The sequence below is a fragment of the Bicyclus anynana genome, chromosome 7 (genome assembly GCF_947172395.1).
Source record: "Bicyclus anynana chromosome 7, ilBicAnyn1.1, whole genome shotgun sequence".
Lineage (NCBI taxonomy): Eukaryota > Metazoa > Arthropoda > Insecta > Lepidoptera > Nymphalidae > Bicyclus > Bicyclus anynana.
The window spans coordinates 16351006-16370673 of record NC_069089.1 but is presented as its reverse complement, the minus strand read 5'-3'; the positions used below and the strand labels follow the sequence as shown (position 1 = coordinate 16370673).

At 40.2% G+C, this 19668-nt stretch overlaps 1 protein-coding gene across 5 annotated transcripts in view; it reads left to right on the top strand.

Moving 5' to 3' along the window:
- Positions 1–19668, top strand: part of LOC112044092 (uncharacterized) — a 121813-nt gene that overhangs the window by 93554 nt on the left and 8591 nt on the right. For 4 of the 5 annotated variants that reach the window (XM_052882488.1, XM_052882491.1, XM_052882490.1 and 1 more), the window contains exons 3-11: positions 5666–5804; positions 8367–8431; positions 8922–9060; positions 11490–11602; positions 14493–14627; positions 15554–15688; positions 17146–17365; positions 18126–18271; positions 19077–19385. In XM_052882488.1, coding sequence (XP_052738448.1) covers positions 5666–5804; positions 8367–8431; positions 8922–9060; positions 11490–11602; positions 14493–14627; positions 15554–15688; positions 17146–17365; positions 18126–18271; positions 19077–19385 — 1401 coding nt within the window. The remainder of the gene's footprint in view (positions 1–5665; positions 5805–8366; positions 8432–8921; positions 9061–11489; positions 11603–14492; positions 14628–15553; positions 15689–17145; positions 17366–18125; positions 18272–19076; positions 19386–19668) is intronic. The other variant, XM_052882492.1, reaches the window with a different exon arrangement.

Sequence of the window (19668 nt, the reverse complement as noted above, 5' to 3'; positions counted from 1 at the left end):
CTGAAGACTGTAATCTCATTTCTTGCCTCTCTTCCATGAGTTTAAGTGTTCGGTCCGAGAACTTTTTGGTTCTTTTCGTACGCTGGGTCTTATAGAACTTAGACCCAACGGAATGGACAGTTTCCACGAACCTGTTGTTCAGATCGTCCACAGTTTCGCAATTTGCTAGGCAATCAAAGCGGTTCTGCAGTTCTAGTTGAAAGGACTCGGGGTCTTGAATATGGGCACGAGTAGGTCGGAGCGTAGACTTCACCAGTCGATACCGTTCCAGCTGAACGTTGATATTCAACGTGCCTCTAACCATTCGTTGATCGCTACCGGTTTTCACCCTATGGATCACAGAAACATCGTTGAATATTTGCCGTCTGGTAGACAAGATGAAGTCAATCTCATTTTTCGTGGAACCATCGGGGCTCATCCAGGTCCATTTCCTGTGTGGTGGCTTCTTGAAGAAGGAGTTCATCATAAAGAGGCCCTCCTTCTCCATGAAGTCAGCCAACATTTGGCCCCTGTCGTTCCGTTGCCCATATCCAAATCGTCCCACTTTCAACTCTGAACCACTACGTTCGCCCAACTTTGCGTTAAAATCCCCCATCACAACATTGTAATAAGAGTTTGAGGCATGTATGGCTTTAGAAATATCCTCATACAATACCTCAACCTCCTCGTCGGGATGTGTCGAGGTCGGTGCGTAAACCTGTATAACCTTCAACGAATACCGTTTGGTAATTCGGAGGACCAGGAACGCTACCCTGCTCGACACACTCTCGACTTTTACAACATTGTTCACGAGGGACTTGTGAACGATAAATCCGACACCACCCTGGGACTGATGGTTGCCCTCCCGGTAGTAGAGCATGTTGCCGGATTCAAGGATTATCGAGCCCTCCCCCTCTCTTCGGACTTCAGACAATCCTATGACATCCCAATGCAACTTGCTCATAACTTCTTCCAGCTCGATGACCTTTTCGTCGGACCTCAAAGTGCGTGCGTTGTATGTTGCCAGGTCTAGTCGTCGGGGTTGGCAGCGGAATCTCTTCCGGAGATTCTTAACACCCCTTGCCCCGCCGTTACCGTAACCGCTGCCAGAGCCAGGAATAGCGGGGCTGCCGGGGACTAGGGGCTGTGTTTTAGTTTGTTGGTCCATCTACAAAGGTTTGCCCGATACTGACCACGCTGGGCATGCGGGTTGGTCAGCGCAGGACCAGATTTCTCGCACCGGTGTCGCTGCTGCCCGACACCGGCCTGTGCCATTTGAAAATCTAGCCATTGTGAATGGATATACCGCCATTTGTCGGTCATGTCGGTTGTCATTATTAGGAGCATACAAATAATTGGATCTCGCTCCATTTTAAAATATACTTCGGGCCGGTGCTGAGAGTTAGTGTTTGTAAATTTTAAATTCAGTATTTGTTTGTCCGTAAATTCCGTATAAAATTTGTTTCAGCTCGGTTAATGTAAGTTAGGAAATAGTTCTCGTAAAAATTGGCACTTAAAATGTTTTTTCCACAGTGTTCTTATTTTTAAATCCACATTAATGTCTTGAATCTTATAAGACAAAATTTTGTTTTAACCCAGCATATTATACTCGTAGATATGAAAATATATGTATCTAAGTAGATACATATACTTTCGTTATCTAAGAATTCGTATATCGTTAAAGAATAATCTATTAAAAGATTTATATAAAATTACCGGAAATAGTTATAAATAAACAAGTTATTCTTGTTCTACAAAGGCCGGAACAAATGATTGTACCACGTCTATGGAGATAATTTTTATTCATTCAGCCGAGATGGCCAATTGAACGATCTTTGTGCTCTAATAGCCTCAATCACTGTGATCGTCCCACAATGGCCGCTCCATGTGACAGACAGCTGTTTATATTGTAAACCAATCGACAACACACTGAGATTTCCTTCGTCGTTTATCGAGTAATTGCTGCGTCCAGTGGCTAGCCAATAATAAGGACGGACAATAATAAGATTTTTTTTATAGCTAGGAAATGCAGTTACGTAGGGGAGTATGGAGTGTAACGGGGGGGGGGGAGGATTCAGTTTCCCTAACTGCCAACCTCACCTGCCTGCCTAAAATGCCTTACATCGGCGCGAGTAATCTATCACTATGCTGACCAACCCGCATGACCAGCGTGGTCAGATTTGGGCAAAGCTTAGTATGGACAACAAAAACCTTACACAGCCCCTAGTCCCCGGCAGCCCGCTATTCCTGGCTCTGGCGTTGGCGGTTACGGTAACGGCAGGGTAAGGGGTGTTAAGAATCTCCGGCAGAAATGCCGCTGCCAACCCCGACGACTAGACCTGGCTACATATAGCGTGTTGCCAGTGACGTTGGGGTGCCAAAGTGCTGGAATGGCGACCCCGTACTAGAAAGCGAAGTGTTGGTCGATCCCCCACCAGGTAGACTGACGACATCAAGCGAGTCGCAGGGATACGCTGGATACAGGTAGCTCAGTATCGTGATGTTTGGAAGTCCCTACAAAAGGCCTATGTCCTGCAGTGGATGTCCATCGGCTGATATGATGATGATGAAGGAGGGATCCTTCAGCTATCACAAAAGTTGTATAACTTTTTTATCAATCTCCAAGATACAACTTATCTTTTTACAATCAATCAATCAATTTTATTTCGCCAGAATATGGTACATTTACATAGGTCTTTAATATTTACATATTTTAACACATATCCTGCCATAGTTGGCGTGCAAAAGTTAACAGATCTTACAAATTAATTTACAAATTACAAATTTACAAATAATAAAAATAAAACAAAGTTCGAATTAATTAATGTTAATATAAATGTCAATAAAAAATGTCAATATAAATGTCACTTTTATGGTCAATGTCCCTATTTAAATTTTTCATTCATGTAATCATTGACGCTATAGTACAACTTTTTCATTAATAAATCAAATAATGTTTTCCTAAATTTATTTACAGCTAATTTATTTTATGTATTCAGGTAGGTCATTGAATAAAGTTTTCAATTCAGCAATCTAAGAATTTGTGCCATCTGCCCTTCTACGAATCATCGGAACGTCCGATGCTAACTCTTTTTTTTTACAAGTTAGCCGTTGACTGTAATCTCACCTGAAGGTAAGTGATGATGCAATCTAAGGTGGAAGCGGGCTAACTTGTTCGGAGGAGGATGAAAATCCACACCCCTTTCGGTTTCTACACGGCATCGTATCGGAACGCCAAATCGCTTGGCGGTACGTCTTTGCCGGTAGGGTGGTAACTAGCCACGGCTGAACCCAGGACCTCCGTCTTGTAAAATCCACCGCGCATACCACTGCGCCACGGAGGCCGTCGAAAACTAAACAACGACTCTTCGTCATGCTACGCCACACTTCTCCACTTTATATCTCAGTAGGGTGAAGTTAACAGTAGTAAGAGCCGTAATAACCCAGTGGATTCTCTGCCTTTGATTCGGAAGGCGTAGGTTCGAATTCGGTCCGGGGCATGCACCTCCAACTTTTCAGTTACATGTGTCTCAAAGGGTGAAGGAAAAGCAGCGTGAGGAAATCTGCATACCTGAGAATTTTCTTAATTCTCTGCGTGTGTGCAGTCTGCTAATTCGCATTGGGTAGAATATTAGCCTAACCCCTCTTATTCTGAGACGAGACTTGTGCTCAACAGCGAGCCACATATGGATTGTTAATTATGACGGTGGAGTTGCCTAAAATTAACTTATAATTTTTACCACTCACCATTACCATTAAAAATTGTGAAAGAATTTTTCGAATCAGTGAAGTAATTCCAGAGCATATTCAATAGGCTTCTCGCCTGCTGTACAAAACTAAGAAGATTTTTTGCATGTAGGCAGTTTAGTTGCCTAGAAACTCTAATCACATTTTTATTTGTGAAAATAATCTCGTAATTGTAATATTTTAATAAAACAAAATTGCATTTTTATCACGTTACCGCAAACGCACATCATAAACTGTGACGTCATTCGCTACAAGGCATCGGTTTGTGATTGGCGCTTGCGGTGACGTGATATATGACATCACTGCAAACGCCAATCACGCTGTTATCTCCATGAATGACGTCACTTGCTAATGTATTGTGTTTCGGCGGCAAAAATTTTACGTAGATATTTTTTCATTTATATTGATTTTTTTACTAATTATTATTTATGGGCCAAAATAAAATATAGCTTATAATACTTCCATAATTCAGTTTAAACAATGTTTACAAAAGAGGCAAGTAGCCTATTCTAACAAACAATCAAATCTTTCCTCTCTACAGTTGTAGTGTACATTTGCAATTCGTATACAATGTTTACTAATACAATTAACCACAGCGAACTTAAGCATCAACATGGAGGAAGCACTCGATAATCAATAAATAGAGACCTAGAGCGTGGAATGTATGAATATTTTATATTTTCATTACATTAAAAACGCTTTGAAAGCCACTACATGCGGGTAGTAATAGTACGTTAGAACGCTTATAGCTAAGACCTAATAATAGTAATGGAGGATTACTTGCGCAAACATATTTTATTTACCTTAATCTATACAGCCCCTGTAGCTAAGTAGCACGACGATTCTCTTTCTACGATCGCAAACGCTTCGAAAACTAGAAAAATGTATGGGAATGACATTTAAAATCGACAGGTCACGTGATCAAGATCTGTCATTTCCATGCATTTTTCTAGTTTTCGAAGCGTATGCGATCGTAGAAAGAGAATCGTCGTGCCACTTAGCTGCAGGGGCTGGTCTAAGATCCGGCATTAGAAGTGTAAGTATACCCTCATCTGTAATTTATTCGTTACCAACCCATAGTCGGCTCACTGCAGAGCTCGAGTCTCCTCTCAGAATAAGAGTGGTTAGGCCTTAGTCCACCACGCTGGCCGAATGCGGATTGGCAGACTTCACACACGCAGAGAATTAAGAAAATTCCCTGGTATGCAGGTTTCCTCACGATGTTTTCCTTCACCGTTTGAGTCAAGTGATATTTAATTTCTTAAAATGCACACAACTGAAAAGTTGGAGCTATAGAGCATAAAATAAGCTTTCATTTCACATAATAATAATTGATGGGGGCATTTAAATAACATTATTCAACTGTTTACCTATATCTGGCAACCCCACAGCAGAGTTGCAGTGTTGTACGAATTTATTAATTAGCCAGTGAGGTATATATTTTATTTTATTTATGCCGTATCTCTTACTAAACCGTTAACAAAGACAAACAAAGGCAGTACAGAGTTACGAGTACAGTGAGCACGAGAATGTCTCACCATTATCAGTCTAATTTAACACGCCTTTCTACAAAACGCGGACAAATCCTACATACTCGTAGGTTAAATCACTATCACATTATTTAAAGTACAAAACTTGGAAAAATCCTTCATAGGTTAAGTCACTATCATATTTATTTTATGCGAGAATTTTTGTTTCTTTTGTAAGAAACCTTAACCTTTATTTGGGGCCCCCCAACTAATTTCGATACAAACCCCCCAAGGCACGCTACGCCACTGTACAAACAACTACCACCGGGCTGAGAACTTATTTAAAAAAAATAAAGACTCAATATCTCATAGCACGAAGATCTCCTACTTCGTAATCCAAAACCACAGCCTAACCATTAAAGAGGCAGTTATTATGAGGGTCAAATTAAATGATGTTCTGTTTGTCCCAGGCTGCGCGTTCCCCGCGCGCTGGCAAGGCCGCTGGTTCCAGTCCGGCGTCATCCAGCCCATCATGATCGACGGCGCACTGCTCTCCAACAAGGGCCGCTGCCTCTCCTCCGAAGGCGACAAGTTCCTTATCGTTGACGAGTAAGTATTCCATATCCATACTAATATAAAAGCTGAAAACTGTCTGCCGGTCTGTCACCCTTTTATACCTCTCAACAGCTCATAGGTAAGAACGGTCGGACTCATCACCGAGGGGTAGTGGTTCGATTCCCGCCCCGTTGATCTATTGTCGTACCCACTCCTAATACAGTCTTTCCCGACTAGTTGGAGGAGAATGGGAATATTGGTCATATTTAAAAGATATGGCAAATATTCTTTTAATAAAAAAACCTCTACACTAACATTCAAATCGATCAATACTTACAATGCGGATGTGTGGACGCCTATCATTAACCGCTTACAGCACAGACTTACATTAATTTTAATGTAGAGATAAATTGGACATTGAAGCAGATTACAGGCTGATGTTTGTCGCTAAAATACAAATATTATAAAGTAGAGAATTAGGGGTTATACGTTTATTGGAACCTTGCACCTGGATCATAGGGTTGCATATATATAACTATAGCTTTTCACTTCGTTCGTAACTCCCTCATGGTCCATGCGGGCCGGGAGGCGTGTAGCGATGAATGAAAAACCCACGACTGATGCACCTCATTTCAACGCACGCACAATTTTACACCCACGCAGTCTTTCCCCACGTCGCCCGCATATCATGGGAGTGTCTTCAACAAATTTGCCAGACTATAGTCCTCTATATTTTATAATATTTATCACTTATCGCTAATCCGATATATTGGACCTATTTAAAATTACATTTAGCTAATCATGCACTATCGTCTACAATCGGTTACATGATTACTTTACAATACACTTGGAAAATTACATCTAAACAAACATTCAACGTACGTTAAGAGTGTGCAATATGTAATTTGGTGGTTACAAATGACTCTGGATCTCAGATTCTGGAAAAGTTACGAATCTGATATTTGGGTAAATGATATTCCAAAGTATTAGCTTCGTTATGACTATACAAAATACACAATTTGTAAAACTTTTCTCGATAGTTTATTTATTTGAAAAATACATGTTTTGCTCACATTTTGCTTTCAATCTCAGGAAAAGCAAACTTATTTTCATAAATTTTTGCTTTGTATAGAAAATTAGGTATATATCTTGAACATGGCCATTTTGTTTTTCGTTATGTTGTTTAATTTACTTGCAATTAGGTAAAAATGGTTTTGGCGCTCACGTCATAAAATTTGCGTCGCGCGTCAATCGCTCCGTGCTTTTCATTCACGTGAAAGTCATAATTCGGCGTCTCGTTTGCGCTTCGAATTTTATCCATATCGTACCGACGCGCTGCGCGCTCTTAAATAAAAGCTTGTAACAAAAACGATGACGAACGATTGACGTTACTAGACTAACGACAAAAATGATAAATGCTCTTCGCTCCAGATTTTATCGGAAGACACTCCGAGGAGCGCTCAACAGCCCGACAATGACAATCTCGAATCGCATAATTCCGAGATTAAAATTATTGCCCTATTCTCCCCCGCTCTCGCCAATCTCGTGGAATGTCTTGAATCAAAACTGAAATGAGGTGAGCGAATGAGAACGCTTTTTGTTATAATAGTTATTGTATCTTCCTTCAGCGGTTTCAAATTAGGCTGCGAACTCGAGGAGAATGGAATAATGGGAAATATATATTATAAGTTATGTTAGAATATTATGTGGGTAAATTTATGTAATACAAGCGGACGCCCGCGGCTTCGTCCGCGTGAGAAAATCTAATTAGTATTTATTCACGATTAAGTCAATAAAAAAATACACAACTAACGACAAAACGTGGAACGTGGAACGTGGACGTGGAATTCAGTTTTTCACAAATCCCGCTAGAACCGTGGATTTTGCGGGATGAAAAGTAGCTTATGTGTTAATTCCAAATTTCAGCCAAATCGCTTCAGTAGCCGCAGCGTAAATGAGGAACAAACATACTTACACACTTACATCTTCGTCTTTCGTCTTTGTAATATTAGTGTGATTATACACGCTATTGATGATCAATTATTCTCACGTTTCTGCAGCACCCACGACTATAACTGATCGTGTATTGGTCTCTGCGTGCATGACGGCTCGACTTATGAAACGGCTTCGCTGCCGTTAGCGCTGCAGAAACGTGAGAATAATTGACCGTCAATGGCTGCCTTTAGCTGATAATGAAGATGTCACTCTTATATTATAGGAGTATCTCTGCGTGATCGAATCAGAAATGATGAGATCCGCAGAAGAACCAAAGTCACCGACATAGCTCAGCGAGTTGCGAAGCTGAAGTGGCAATGGGCGGGGCACATAGTTCGAAGAGCCGATGGACGTTAGGGTCCCAAAGTGCTGGAATGGCGACCCCGCACTAGTAAGCGCAGTGTTGGCCGACCCCCCACCAGGTGGACTGACGACATCAAGCGAGTCGCAGGGATTCGCTGGATGCAGGCGGCTCAATATCGTGATGTTTGGAAGTCCCTACAAAAGTCCTATGTCCTGCAGTGGACGTCCATCGGCTGATATGATGATGATGACTCTTATATCCCTACAATACATATTATATTATTACTTATACTCATGATTTTTTTTTTCTGTTTTCAGAAAAGGCTGTTACCGCTGCGTAGTAATGCATGAAAAACATTTGAATGTACTGCAGTATAAAGAAAGTGAGTATAGCTTTGCATTTGAAATGTACTGAAGTATTGAATAATACCTCCTTGTACTTACAATTTGTAAACTCTTCTAAAACTTCTTTGATAAATCTTCACTCACCTACGAAGCCGACAATTATTTTTTAACAATAGTAAATAATAAATAAACAAATAATTTTATACATTCTAAAAAAAAATCTTTAGCAAATCTTCACTTAGTAATAAATAAACAAATAATTTTAATGTTATAATATTCTAAAAAAACTGTGTCTTTTTATCAGTAGTTTTTTTTCCTTTATATAAAATAGGATGTAACCATTTATTCTACCTATCATTTAATTAAACCAAATCGAAAAGGTCCTACCGACGTTCGAGTAAATCCACGTTGCGAGTTATGGGCTCCTGTACTTAGAGACCCTTACTAAGACTGCAGACCGCTAGCCAACAAGAACTTATATTCGTCGAACATTTCATTCATTGTTTTTTTTAATTTGTCAATTTGTAGCGTTCTGCCACCGCCGCGATGCCCTCCCTCACCTGTGCTCAATGATCACCGGAGACGCCCTACTCTACTCCATGTTCAGGGAAAACGCCGAGCCCGTCGCCTGCCCACTCAAAGGGCCATTTTCTTTTACATATAACAGGTGAGGAGCTATGATAGTGTTACGCAAAGATTTTATAGCGCTGAGGCAAACAAAGGCGTCTATATATTGTCTTAATTTAAATTATTCGCATAGTAAACAATGAAAGTTATTTAAATACAAATAATAGCTAAATTATGTCTACAGTGTCAGGTTTTGTGTTCAGAAATTGTAATAACTATATATATAATGTAATCATCATCATAATCATCATATTATTATGAAAGTGTTGACATGAAATTATATAAAATGTTATGTGCGCCAAGCGTTAGTATACATATCAGGTTTTTTGTGGTATATTGTATTGTTTTTAATGGTTAATATGTGTATTGTTGGCGTGCTTTAAATAAATAAATAAATAAATAAATAAATATCTGAACGTTCACTGCAGGACATAGGCCTTTTGTAGGGACTTCCAAACATCACGATACTGAGCCACCTGCATCCAGCGAATCCCTGCGACTCGCTTGATGTCGTCAGTCCCCCTTGTTGGGGGTCGTTAACGCTGCGCTTACTAGTGCGGGGTCGCCATTCCAGCACTTTGGGACCCCAACGTCCATCGGCTCTTCGAACTATGTGTCCCGCCCATTGCCACTTCAGCTTCGCGACTCGTTGAGCTATGTCGGTGACTTTGGTTCTTCTGCGGAACTCCTCATTTCTGATTCGATCACGCAGAGATACTCCTAACATAGCTCGTTCCATCGCCCGCTGTGTGACTCTGAGCTTTCTTATGAGGCCCATAGTTAGCGACCGCTATATAATGTAAATAAACATAAAATTGTACATGTGTGTGCTCAGTGGAGTAGCTAACTTCTGAGCACTTTTTGCCGTGATTTTTAACCGACTTCAAAAAGGAGGTATGTACACCGATTACTCAAAGACGCCTGGACCGATTTCAAAAATTCTTTTTTTGTTTGAAACGGTATAGTCCCCATTTGGTCCCATTGCCATCATGTCAAGATCTAATGATGGAATCCTGGAGAAATTGAGGGGAACTTTCGAAAATTATATGGGTGTCTAGTGTGTTCGTATACTTTTCCATTTAGTACTTTTAAGCACTACAATTTCATGAAGGTTTAAAATCGATCTGATGATGGAGCCACAAAACAGATGAGGGAACTCCTTGGCGATTTACAGCAGTTACCTTGTGTTTGGGCTTGATTAATTTGTATTAATGAGAACTTTCCACATATATAGGTTGTGACTGTCATTTAGGGGTTTGGTGATGAAGACCAAGGACAATTAAGGGAACTCCTTAATAGGTTACAGTAACTACCTTGTGTTTGGCCTTGATTACTTCGTATTGCTGAGAACTTTCTACCTAGATGAGTTGTGTCTGTTATTAGGGATCTGGTGATGAAGACCAAGGTCAATTAAGGGAACCCCTTAACGGTTTACGGTAGCTACCTTGTGCTTGGGCTTGATTAATTTGTATTGCTGAGAATTTTGTACCAAGATGGGTTGTGACTGTCATTAGGGTTATGATGTATTCATTTGAGATGAAATTTTACACTAAAAATGGAAAAATAATAAAAATTTTAATAAAAAAAATACAACCGACTTCAAAACCTAAAAACGTACCCACTAAACTAAAAAGTGAAAAATAACATCATAATATGTTCTACCTGCTGATCAGTATGAAGGCGGTGCTTAGCCGGTGTTGTCTTAATATAAGCCATTTCTGACAGGACCACATGAAACAACACTGTCTGCAAAATCTAAATCTATAAGATATTCTCACATGGCTTGAATTAATACATCACCGGCTTAGCACCGCCTTCATACTGATCAGCAGGTAGAACATATTATGATGTTATTTTTCACTTTTTAGTTTAGTGGGTACGTTTTTAGGTTTTGAAGTCGGTTGTATTTTTTTTATTAAAATTTTTATTATGTAGTCACGTAACATATCTATACTCTATAGTATGAAATATAGTTGGTGCTACGTACTGTAAGCTCTCGTCAAGAGTTCACATACATATATTTAACCATTCGAGTGACAGTAGAGCTTTATGTGACGGTGCTCGTCCGGGGAAATACTCCATGCTTATTTCTGCTGCCAAGCACTCAAACAGCTACTGTGTTCAAAGGTTGCCTGTTTGCCTGTTTTTTGTGAATTACGTACAGGCACATGACTTAATACCTATTCACACACCTAAGTCTCATATTAATGGACACAGGGAAATATTTCGTAGAACGTGTTGTCTATGCTACAATATACCCGTCAGTGATAAGTAGGTCACTGTAAAGCAATGTACTGCTATTTTCATGAATTGACGCTGGATCGGTACCTTTAGTAGATATGGGCAACTTAAAAATAAAAATCGATGAAACCAAACTGAAGTAACACTGTTAACAAGATGTTAATTTGATTAATTAATATTGTGTCTATTTATTTCCTTAACTAAAACTATGTTATAATAAAATTTCAGGGGACATGGCGACTGCAAGATACCGGCGTCGTCCATAGAAAGTTGTACCGAAGACTCTCGATTACTGCTCAACTACCAAGCGTGTCCGGACGTTTACGGCTCAGAGAGCACAGGTACCTACTTACATCACTATCAGCCTTATAGGAGAGGGGATATGTAGCTTAGACCCACCACTCGGCTGCAATGCGGGTTGGTAAGCTTAGGCATACACATGAAAATAAAAAAACTTGTAAAAATAAATTGAAACCTTTTTGATAAAAAAATTTAACCGACTTCAAAATCACAAAGATAAACAAGAAAGCGGAAAATAATATTGTATGTACTACCTTCTGATCACTCTGAAGGCGGTGCCGAGCCAGTGACGTATTAATTAAAGCCGTTTCAGAAAGAACCAGGGGAAAGAACTGTCTTTAAATCCTAAAAGTTTATGATTTAATCGGCTTTAGTAAAAAATGACCCGCAATGTAGAGCTTTCATTCAGTGAACGAAAGCTCCACAGTACGGACCATTTCGTTATGTGCATTTTAACACAAAATTACTCAACCGATGTGGTTGTGAACCTCCTCCTTTTTTTGAAGTCGGTTAAAAAGTTTTACACAAAATCTGCCTCAGAAATTAATAAATTATATATTTAATTGTAATTCTCAAAGCTTTTACTATCTAAGCCACAGCTTCATCAGGTGTTATTCTGATTGAATGAACGTTCCTTAAAAATAAAATTCAACATAAAGTCTGCTAACAATAAATGGTAAGAACAGCAAAGATTTTATACTATCAGATATGTCACTAGCGCGTTGAGACTGGGGCGAAAAAGGCTAATTGTTTTAATTTAAAGTCACAAAATTGTGAACGTGGCAGTCTCCGTGGCGCAATGATATGCGCAGTGTATATTTACAAGGCAGGGGTCTAGGGTTTGATCCCCGGCTGGGCCGAGAGTTTTCTTAATTGGTCCAGATCTGGCTGGTGGGAAGTGTCGGCCGTGGCTAGTTACCACCCTACCGCAAAAGTAGGAATGAGAATGAGATTGTAGCTAACTTGTAAAGAATGAAAAAAACGTGTGCGCTCAGTTATTAACCCATATTAGGCTCACTGCTGAGCTCGAGTCTTAGAGAGCAGAGAGGGCTTAGGCCAATAGTCCGCCACGCTGGCCCAATGCGGATTGGCAGACTTCACACACGCAGAGAATTAAGAAAATTCTCTGGTGTGCAGGTATCCTCACGATGTTTTTCCTTCACCGTTTGAGACACGTGACATTTAATTTCTTAAAATGCACAATGCACTGAAAAGTTGGAGGTTCATGCCCCGGACCGGATTCGAATTCACACCCTCCGAAATCGGAGGCAGCGGTCATATCCACTGGGCTGTCACGACACGTGCGCTCAGTGGAGTAGCTAAATTCGGATCACATTTCGCGGTGATTTTGTACGCACGTAACATATCTAATAGTATGAAATCGTTGAAGAATAGTAAAAATAAAAGCGGGCAGATTGTTTCACAGCCACTCAATATCGTTTTATGAGACGCTCGGCAGTTCGCGCCGCTGGCATTCTTACACTATTGTTTAATGCTTGCTCTAAAATAACTCAGTCTTAACTATTTCTGTCTGTGTCATCTACGTTATTTTGATACAGAACTTGTTGGACGACATATTTTCTTCGTTTCAGAAGTTTTTTTTTTTTTTTATAAGATTATTTAGCTTCATCTTCATTGGAATCAGTAGTCCCCTTAGAGGTTGTGGTTCGATCTTCACCTGCTGGTCTAATGCGGTCTCGGACTAGCGTTTTATACGCGCGTATAAGCTCGTTTTTGGAAGCGTATGTAGGCGTATATATGCGCGCATTATGGCACACGCTCAACTCGTACGAGCGTTGACGCGCTTTTATTCTAAGCTCGTATATGTTATACACGTAAGCGCGTATGCTAAAACGACCGTATACGCGCAAAAAATACGCTAGTCTGAAATCACCATTACAGGCAATGGTGTAGCTACCCAGGGGCTAGGCGGTGCAATGCCCCGGGACGCTCGTAACTTTAATTTTAAGTTTTCGAATGATTATTATCACCATTATCTTAAGTTTAATATTATTACCTGAAGAGCTTGTAAACTGACTGACTGACTTTGACTTTGGCTTTAACTGGTTCAGTTTTGCTTGATAAAACCTAACCAGTTAAAATGGTAGTGTGGCCCATTTTTTATTTGCACTAGGGCCCTTGGTTGCCTACAGCACCTAGCTACGCCACTGTTTACTTTTTTACTTGTTTACTGTTTACTTGTTTAGGTCAGTCTAATTGTCCAATTTCTCACAGAACCAAAAAATGAGCATCTTGAATTAGCGGCTACAGACATTCCATGACGGGTCGACAGTTGCGAGAATCTCGTTGTATTTATAAAGACAATAGAAATAACTTGGCTATTTTAAGTGACGGTCCCGGCGGGTTTGTCACTGCTTGTTAGCGAAGTTAGTGTTGCAGGAATATTTGAGATCGCTGATTGGTGCAAACGAACCTGGATCTTAGTCTTACAACACTTAATTAGAAGATGAGATAAAGTTTATTTAATTAATATTTGGGTGATGCAGTAACTTATAATTAAGCAGTTTATAGGTTGACGGTGAATTTTGATTCATCGGGGTTTGGTGTAGGTCTCTGGCTGGTTGTCTCCGATTGGATAGGATTAAAAAACGTGGGTTATTACGTTTTACTAACAAACATAATGTGTTTGTTATCAGCATTTCAAAATAGTATTGTTAGGTAATTTAATATAAAATATCCTCCAGTAAACAGATTGGTGAAGGTCGTTTCTAATGCGGATACCGGCAAAGACGTACCGCCCTTAGTGTTAGTTGTCGTGTAGAAACCGAAATGAATGTGGATTTTCATCTTATGCTTAACAAGATAGCCCGCTTCTATCTTAGATTGCATCATTCTTACCATCAGGTGAGATTGCAGTCAAGGGCTAACTTGTAAAAAATATATATCTCAAGTTCAAACCCATATTTCCAGTGGAGGAGCTGGAATGCCTGGCCACGTGGAAGGAGGGCAGCCTGCGGTTCCTGGTGGGGAAGCTGCACCACAACCACGCCACCAGCAACGAGGACCGCTACCGGTGCTTCGTCTACGAGAAGACCAATGGTATTGGTAAGACTTACTTGCTTTTTGGTTTGTATCTTTTGGTTTTCCTTTACTGTCTCTTGTTTTATATGATTTCTTTGAAAGCTATTTCAGATGAGGGTACATATTGTTGGTCTTTTAATCAAATTTTAAAATATTCTGTAAAAAACCTACATCTGGTTTCTATTCTGAACTGAAATGTCAAGTTTTGACTATTTGTAAATACTCTACCACCGTTTTGGCAATTCTGTGATAATCCAATAATGTGATTGATGTGCCTAGTCGAAAGCCAGAAACTAATTAAAGCATATAATAATTAATCCACAAATTCCTACTTAGCTCTTATGTTTTCTAATTTTATTGACTTGATAAGCTATCCCCTGTAAGTGTTTTAGTATTTGTTAATTTAATTATTCTTAGTCCATTTTAGTCTTACATACTGTCTTATTTCGTTATCAACCCATATTCGGCTCACTGCTGAGCTCGAGTCTCCTCTCAGAATGAGAGGGGTTAGGCCAATAGTCCACCACGCTGGCCCAATGCGGATTGGCAGACTTCACACACGCAGAGAATGCAGGTTTCCTCACGATGTTTTCCTTCACCGATTGAGACACGTGATATTTAATTTCTTAAAATGCACACAACTGATAAGTTGGAGGTGAATGCCCCGGACCGGATTCGAACCCACACCCTCCGGAATCGGAGGCAGAGGTCATATCCACTGGGCTATCACTGCTCTCTAAAATTTATATTATTATTGAATATAAATTTGTGGTAATTCATAAGGTACAATGAATAACTTTGTTAGGTGTATATTATCAAAAGCTTCAATATCCTTATGACTTCTGCTATTGGCTTAATACATGGTTTTTATTTAAATCCGAGTTTGTGTAGAGTAGGTACTTTTCGGAAGAAATAATTGTATTCACGTCAGAAATGTCTTGTTGTTCCAGCGTCAGGGAGCAGTATGAAGGAAGGTCCGACGCCAGCAGGCGGGGTCGAGTACCGAGTGGCGCAGTCTGGTGACGCCACTTGCAACGGCCTCTTCAGTGCTACGGAAGGCTCAAGGACTATGGCCTTGAAGAGAGGTTATTATTATTTTTTATTCCTAAAGTATGGTTAAATGGCCACCTTTTTTGGTTACAAACTAAATGAGAAATGCTTTTGGATAGACAGCTGTAACCTAGTTAGTGTTGGTGTCTAATCAGCTAAGCATTTTCTTTCACCTTGCTATACATTAGCAATGAACCCTCGAGTGGCAGAGCCTTGAGCAAAGCCCCGAACTTATGACCGATGGATGTAGGGTTAAGGACATCCTTTAAACTGGTTAACACAACCCTTCTCTGCTCAAGTCATTCTCCCCATCTAGTTTAAATCTGGCGAGAGCAGCCCTGAAATCCGTTCTAATATAGAACTATTAAGTTGTATTCATGTTACATAACGGAACACATTTTCTTTGACTTTGTTTTACTCTTTAGAGATTACCCCTTGGCTGCATTTACCTGAAGGTAAATGATGATGCAATCTAAGACAGAAGCGGGCTACCTTGTTAGGCGTAGGAAGAAAATCCAGACCTTTCGGTTTCTACACGACATCGTACCGGAACGCTAAATCGCTTGGCGGTATGTCTTTGCCGGTAGAGTGGTAACGAGTCACGGATGAAGCTAATTTTTTAAATTATTTTTTTTTTTACTCAATTACTTATATATAATAAACTTTTTACTTGGTAAAACCTAACCAGTTTAGATAGATAGTGGTGGGCCCCATTTTTTATTTGCACCAGGGCCCTTGGTTACCTAGCTAAACCACTGCATGGAGGCCGTCAAAACTACCTTCTACCAATGATAATTTTATACTATAGATAGATTATGTCCCTACAAAGTCACCACAAAAAGTGATCCGAATAATAGGCTACAACACTGAGCGCACACATGCAGAATTTTGTCTTTAATTCCTTTATATATTATATAAGTATGTATTTATAGTTTTTACACTTCCTGAAAACACAACTCGACATTGTAGACGATATTTAGGTATTATGTGTTTAAATAACCTAATTTAAAAACTACCCGTTTAATTTAGCAATTATTTATTTAGATTTTTATCTGTAGAATTTAAGTCTAATTAGTATGTACACACGTGAATTACCTTAGTAAGTTAATTATATTTATCTTAAAAGCGAATTTAATGTAATTCTTTTGAGAAAAATAAAGATCTTAAACCAGAAATAACGTTCGTTTAACCACAACTAACATTGAGTTGTGTATAAATTTCCTCTTTTGAGCGCCTCATTTTTCATGCGCTAGTAACACATCTGACAGTATTTAACGTCATTGCCTAATGTAAAAGCCTCAATAGCTCAATGGTAAGAGCGGTAGGACTCATCATCGCGGGGTGGTGGTTCGATCCCCGCCCCGTTGGTCTATTGTCGTACCCACTCCTAGCACAGTCTTTCCCGACTAGTTGGAGGGGAATGGGAATATTGGTCATATTATAAAAGATATGGCAAATATTCTTTTTAAAAAAAAAAATAATGTTGTTCCAGTGTCAGTCCGCTTCAACTGCCAGTTCCCCACGTGGATGACGTTCTCGCACACGTGGCACACGCTGGACTACAGCAGCAACTACACGTTCTACCAGCGCAACGCCACGCTGCGCATCAGCAACAGCTCGGGCGCCGACGTCAAGGTGCACTGCGTCTACGTCAAAGCCAGCTCGCCCAGCGGCAACTCCGTCGCGCTGGTGGCGCACTGGCAGCACCACTGGTGAGCTTTGCAATGGTTATTTACGCCACTGTCATGTAATGAGGCAATGGGGACTTTTGTAACACAAGTGATTATTTTGGAATGAGGCGAAGCCGATTTAATAGACAACATGAGTGCTTCAATTTTTCTACGACTATGATAAAAGAGTTAACAAAAGTTGGTAAATAATGGCGTTGGCAAGACCCCCTCGATTTAGTCTCGTGGCCTCGTAGATGTTATCTCTTACAAGAAAGCCTGAATTTTTGTAGCGAATAACATGGAACTATTTATTAATTACCCGTGTGGTAATGAACATTACCAAACGTCTTGTAGGCATGAATAGCTTTGTGATATGGTTTGTGGTTTTATGTTGAGTAGGTAGATTACAAAATGGGAGTAGGAACTTTTAGGAGCCTGTAGTGAGCCAAGAAATTCGCATAGCGTTTAGACTGGCTAGGAATGGCTGTTTCAAATTGCAAAATCGGCTTTCAAATACGGAATGCGATCTGCTGGCTAAGAAACACACGTGCGGGGAATATAGTCTGCCTGGCATTACCACTTAGACCGTCTTACAAGCTTGCTGTTCGAACAGCAGCCAACAGATCTCTCACGTTCCTTATTTTGTGATACCTTTTTGTTTATAATAATTGATTAAGTATTAAGTTAAGACCGACGCGGACGGTCGTCGTATTCATATAAAACGTAGTGAGCTAAAGGCCTATGCAGACAGAAAGACAGAGTACTATAAGCGAACACACATTCGTTATACACTTATCCGCAGCGCGTCGCGCTACGTGTGCGTGGTGCTGTACCGGCGCGACACGCACATCGCCGAGCTGCAGCGCGGCACGCCCACGGCCCGCCCGGACGACGCCTGCTCCACGCACCACTTCAACGCTGTCACAGCGCCTTACGTTACTTTAGTTGGTAAGACTTTCTATTTCTTATTCGCCTGATCGTCAACAACATCATCGTCATCGTCATTAGCAGCCGATAGACGTCCACTGCTGGATATAGACCTCTTGCATGGGTTTCTAACTCAGACCAATTATTGTATAGGACCTGCCTCGCTAGACGTTACTTTTCTGTCAAAGTATATGATCAACGATCTAATGCGATTATAAAAACTGTCCCTATAGAATCGATGTTAAATAGTTGTAATCGTGTTCGTCGGTTAAAGAGCTCCGTAAAATTACATTTTTGTGTTATTGAATTGTGTAAAAAACGGGCAAAAATTCTAGTTTAGTATAAGATATATACCAAATCTAAGCTCGTTTTCCTCAGAAAATGACAGACAATTTTGTTCGTAACTAAGAGTGCCATACAGGTCCTTCTATAATTGGTCTGAGGTTTCTAAACACCACGGTCTCGAGCCGCCTGCATCCAGCGGCTTCCTGCAACTGCACTGCTCTTCGAACTGTGGCCTGTCCATTGCCACTTCAGCTTCACACGCTGAGCTATGTCAGTGAGTAAGGTTCTTGTGCGATTCTCTTCATTTCTGATTCGATGACACAAAGAAGCTTCAAGCATAACTCGCTCCATCGCCCGCTGTGTGACTCATAGTTAGCGACCAAGTCTCGGAACCATCATTGGCAATACGCTTTGTTCGAAGAATTTTATCTTCAGGCTCTGATTTGCAATTGATTTATAGATTGAAATACTTGAGTTCTGAACTACGTGCAATTTTTTTTGTAATTATTATATTTTTAATTTATATTATTTTGTGTTTCAGCTAGTAATCCCGAGTCAAAGGAATGCCCATACTCGGGGAAGTACATAATCTCGAACCACCGTCACAAACGAAGTTTTCGTATGAACGAACGAGAGAAAGCAATGTTTGAACATAATCATAGGGTTAACCACACTAGGCTGTTCAATTTTAGCGTAAGGAATATGTCGAGTACTCCCATACTGAGGAGTAGGAGGCAGTCGGAGGAGCCCACGTGCTCTGGTGGAGTGTACAGCAGGCTGGCGGTCGGGTGCAATTCTAATAAGAACATGGAGTTCTATTCCACTTGTGATAATAAGGAAGTAGTTACAGGTACGTTTTGTTCATAGCAATTTCATGGATTATTTCATGTATGTGAATATTAATTAAGTTGTGCTCAGATGACACATAATAGCATATAGAAATATATTTGAATTGGAAAGAGTTGTAGTGTTTTTTTCTACAATCAACTTGTAAATTATGCTCAAAGACCATCCCTCCTCGTTTTCAAAGACGTATGCAGTCTTGCGACAATCAACACGGGATGTATATGCATGCCCAATTTCGGACAGGGTAGGTTATAAATAGCAGCAGAGAGAAGTGACCATTTTATGTG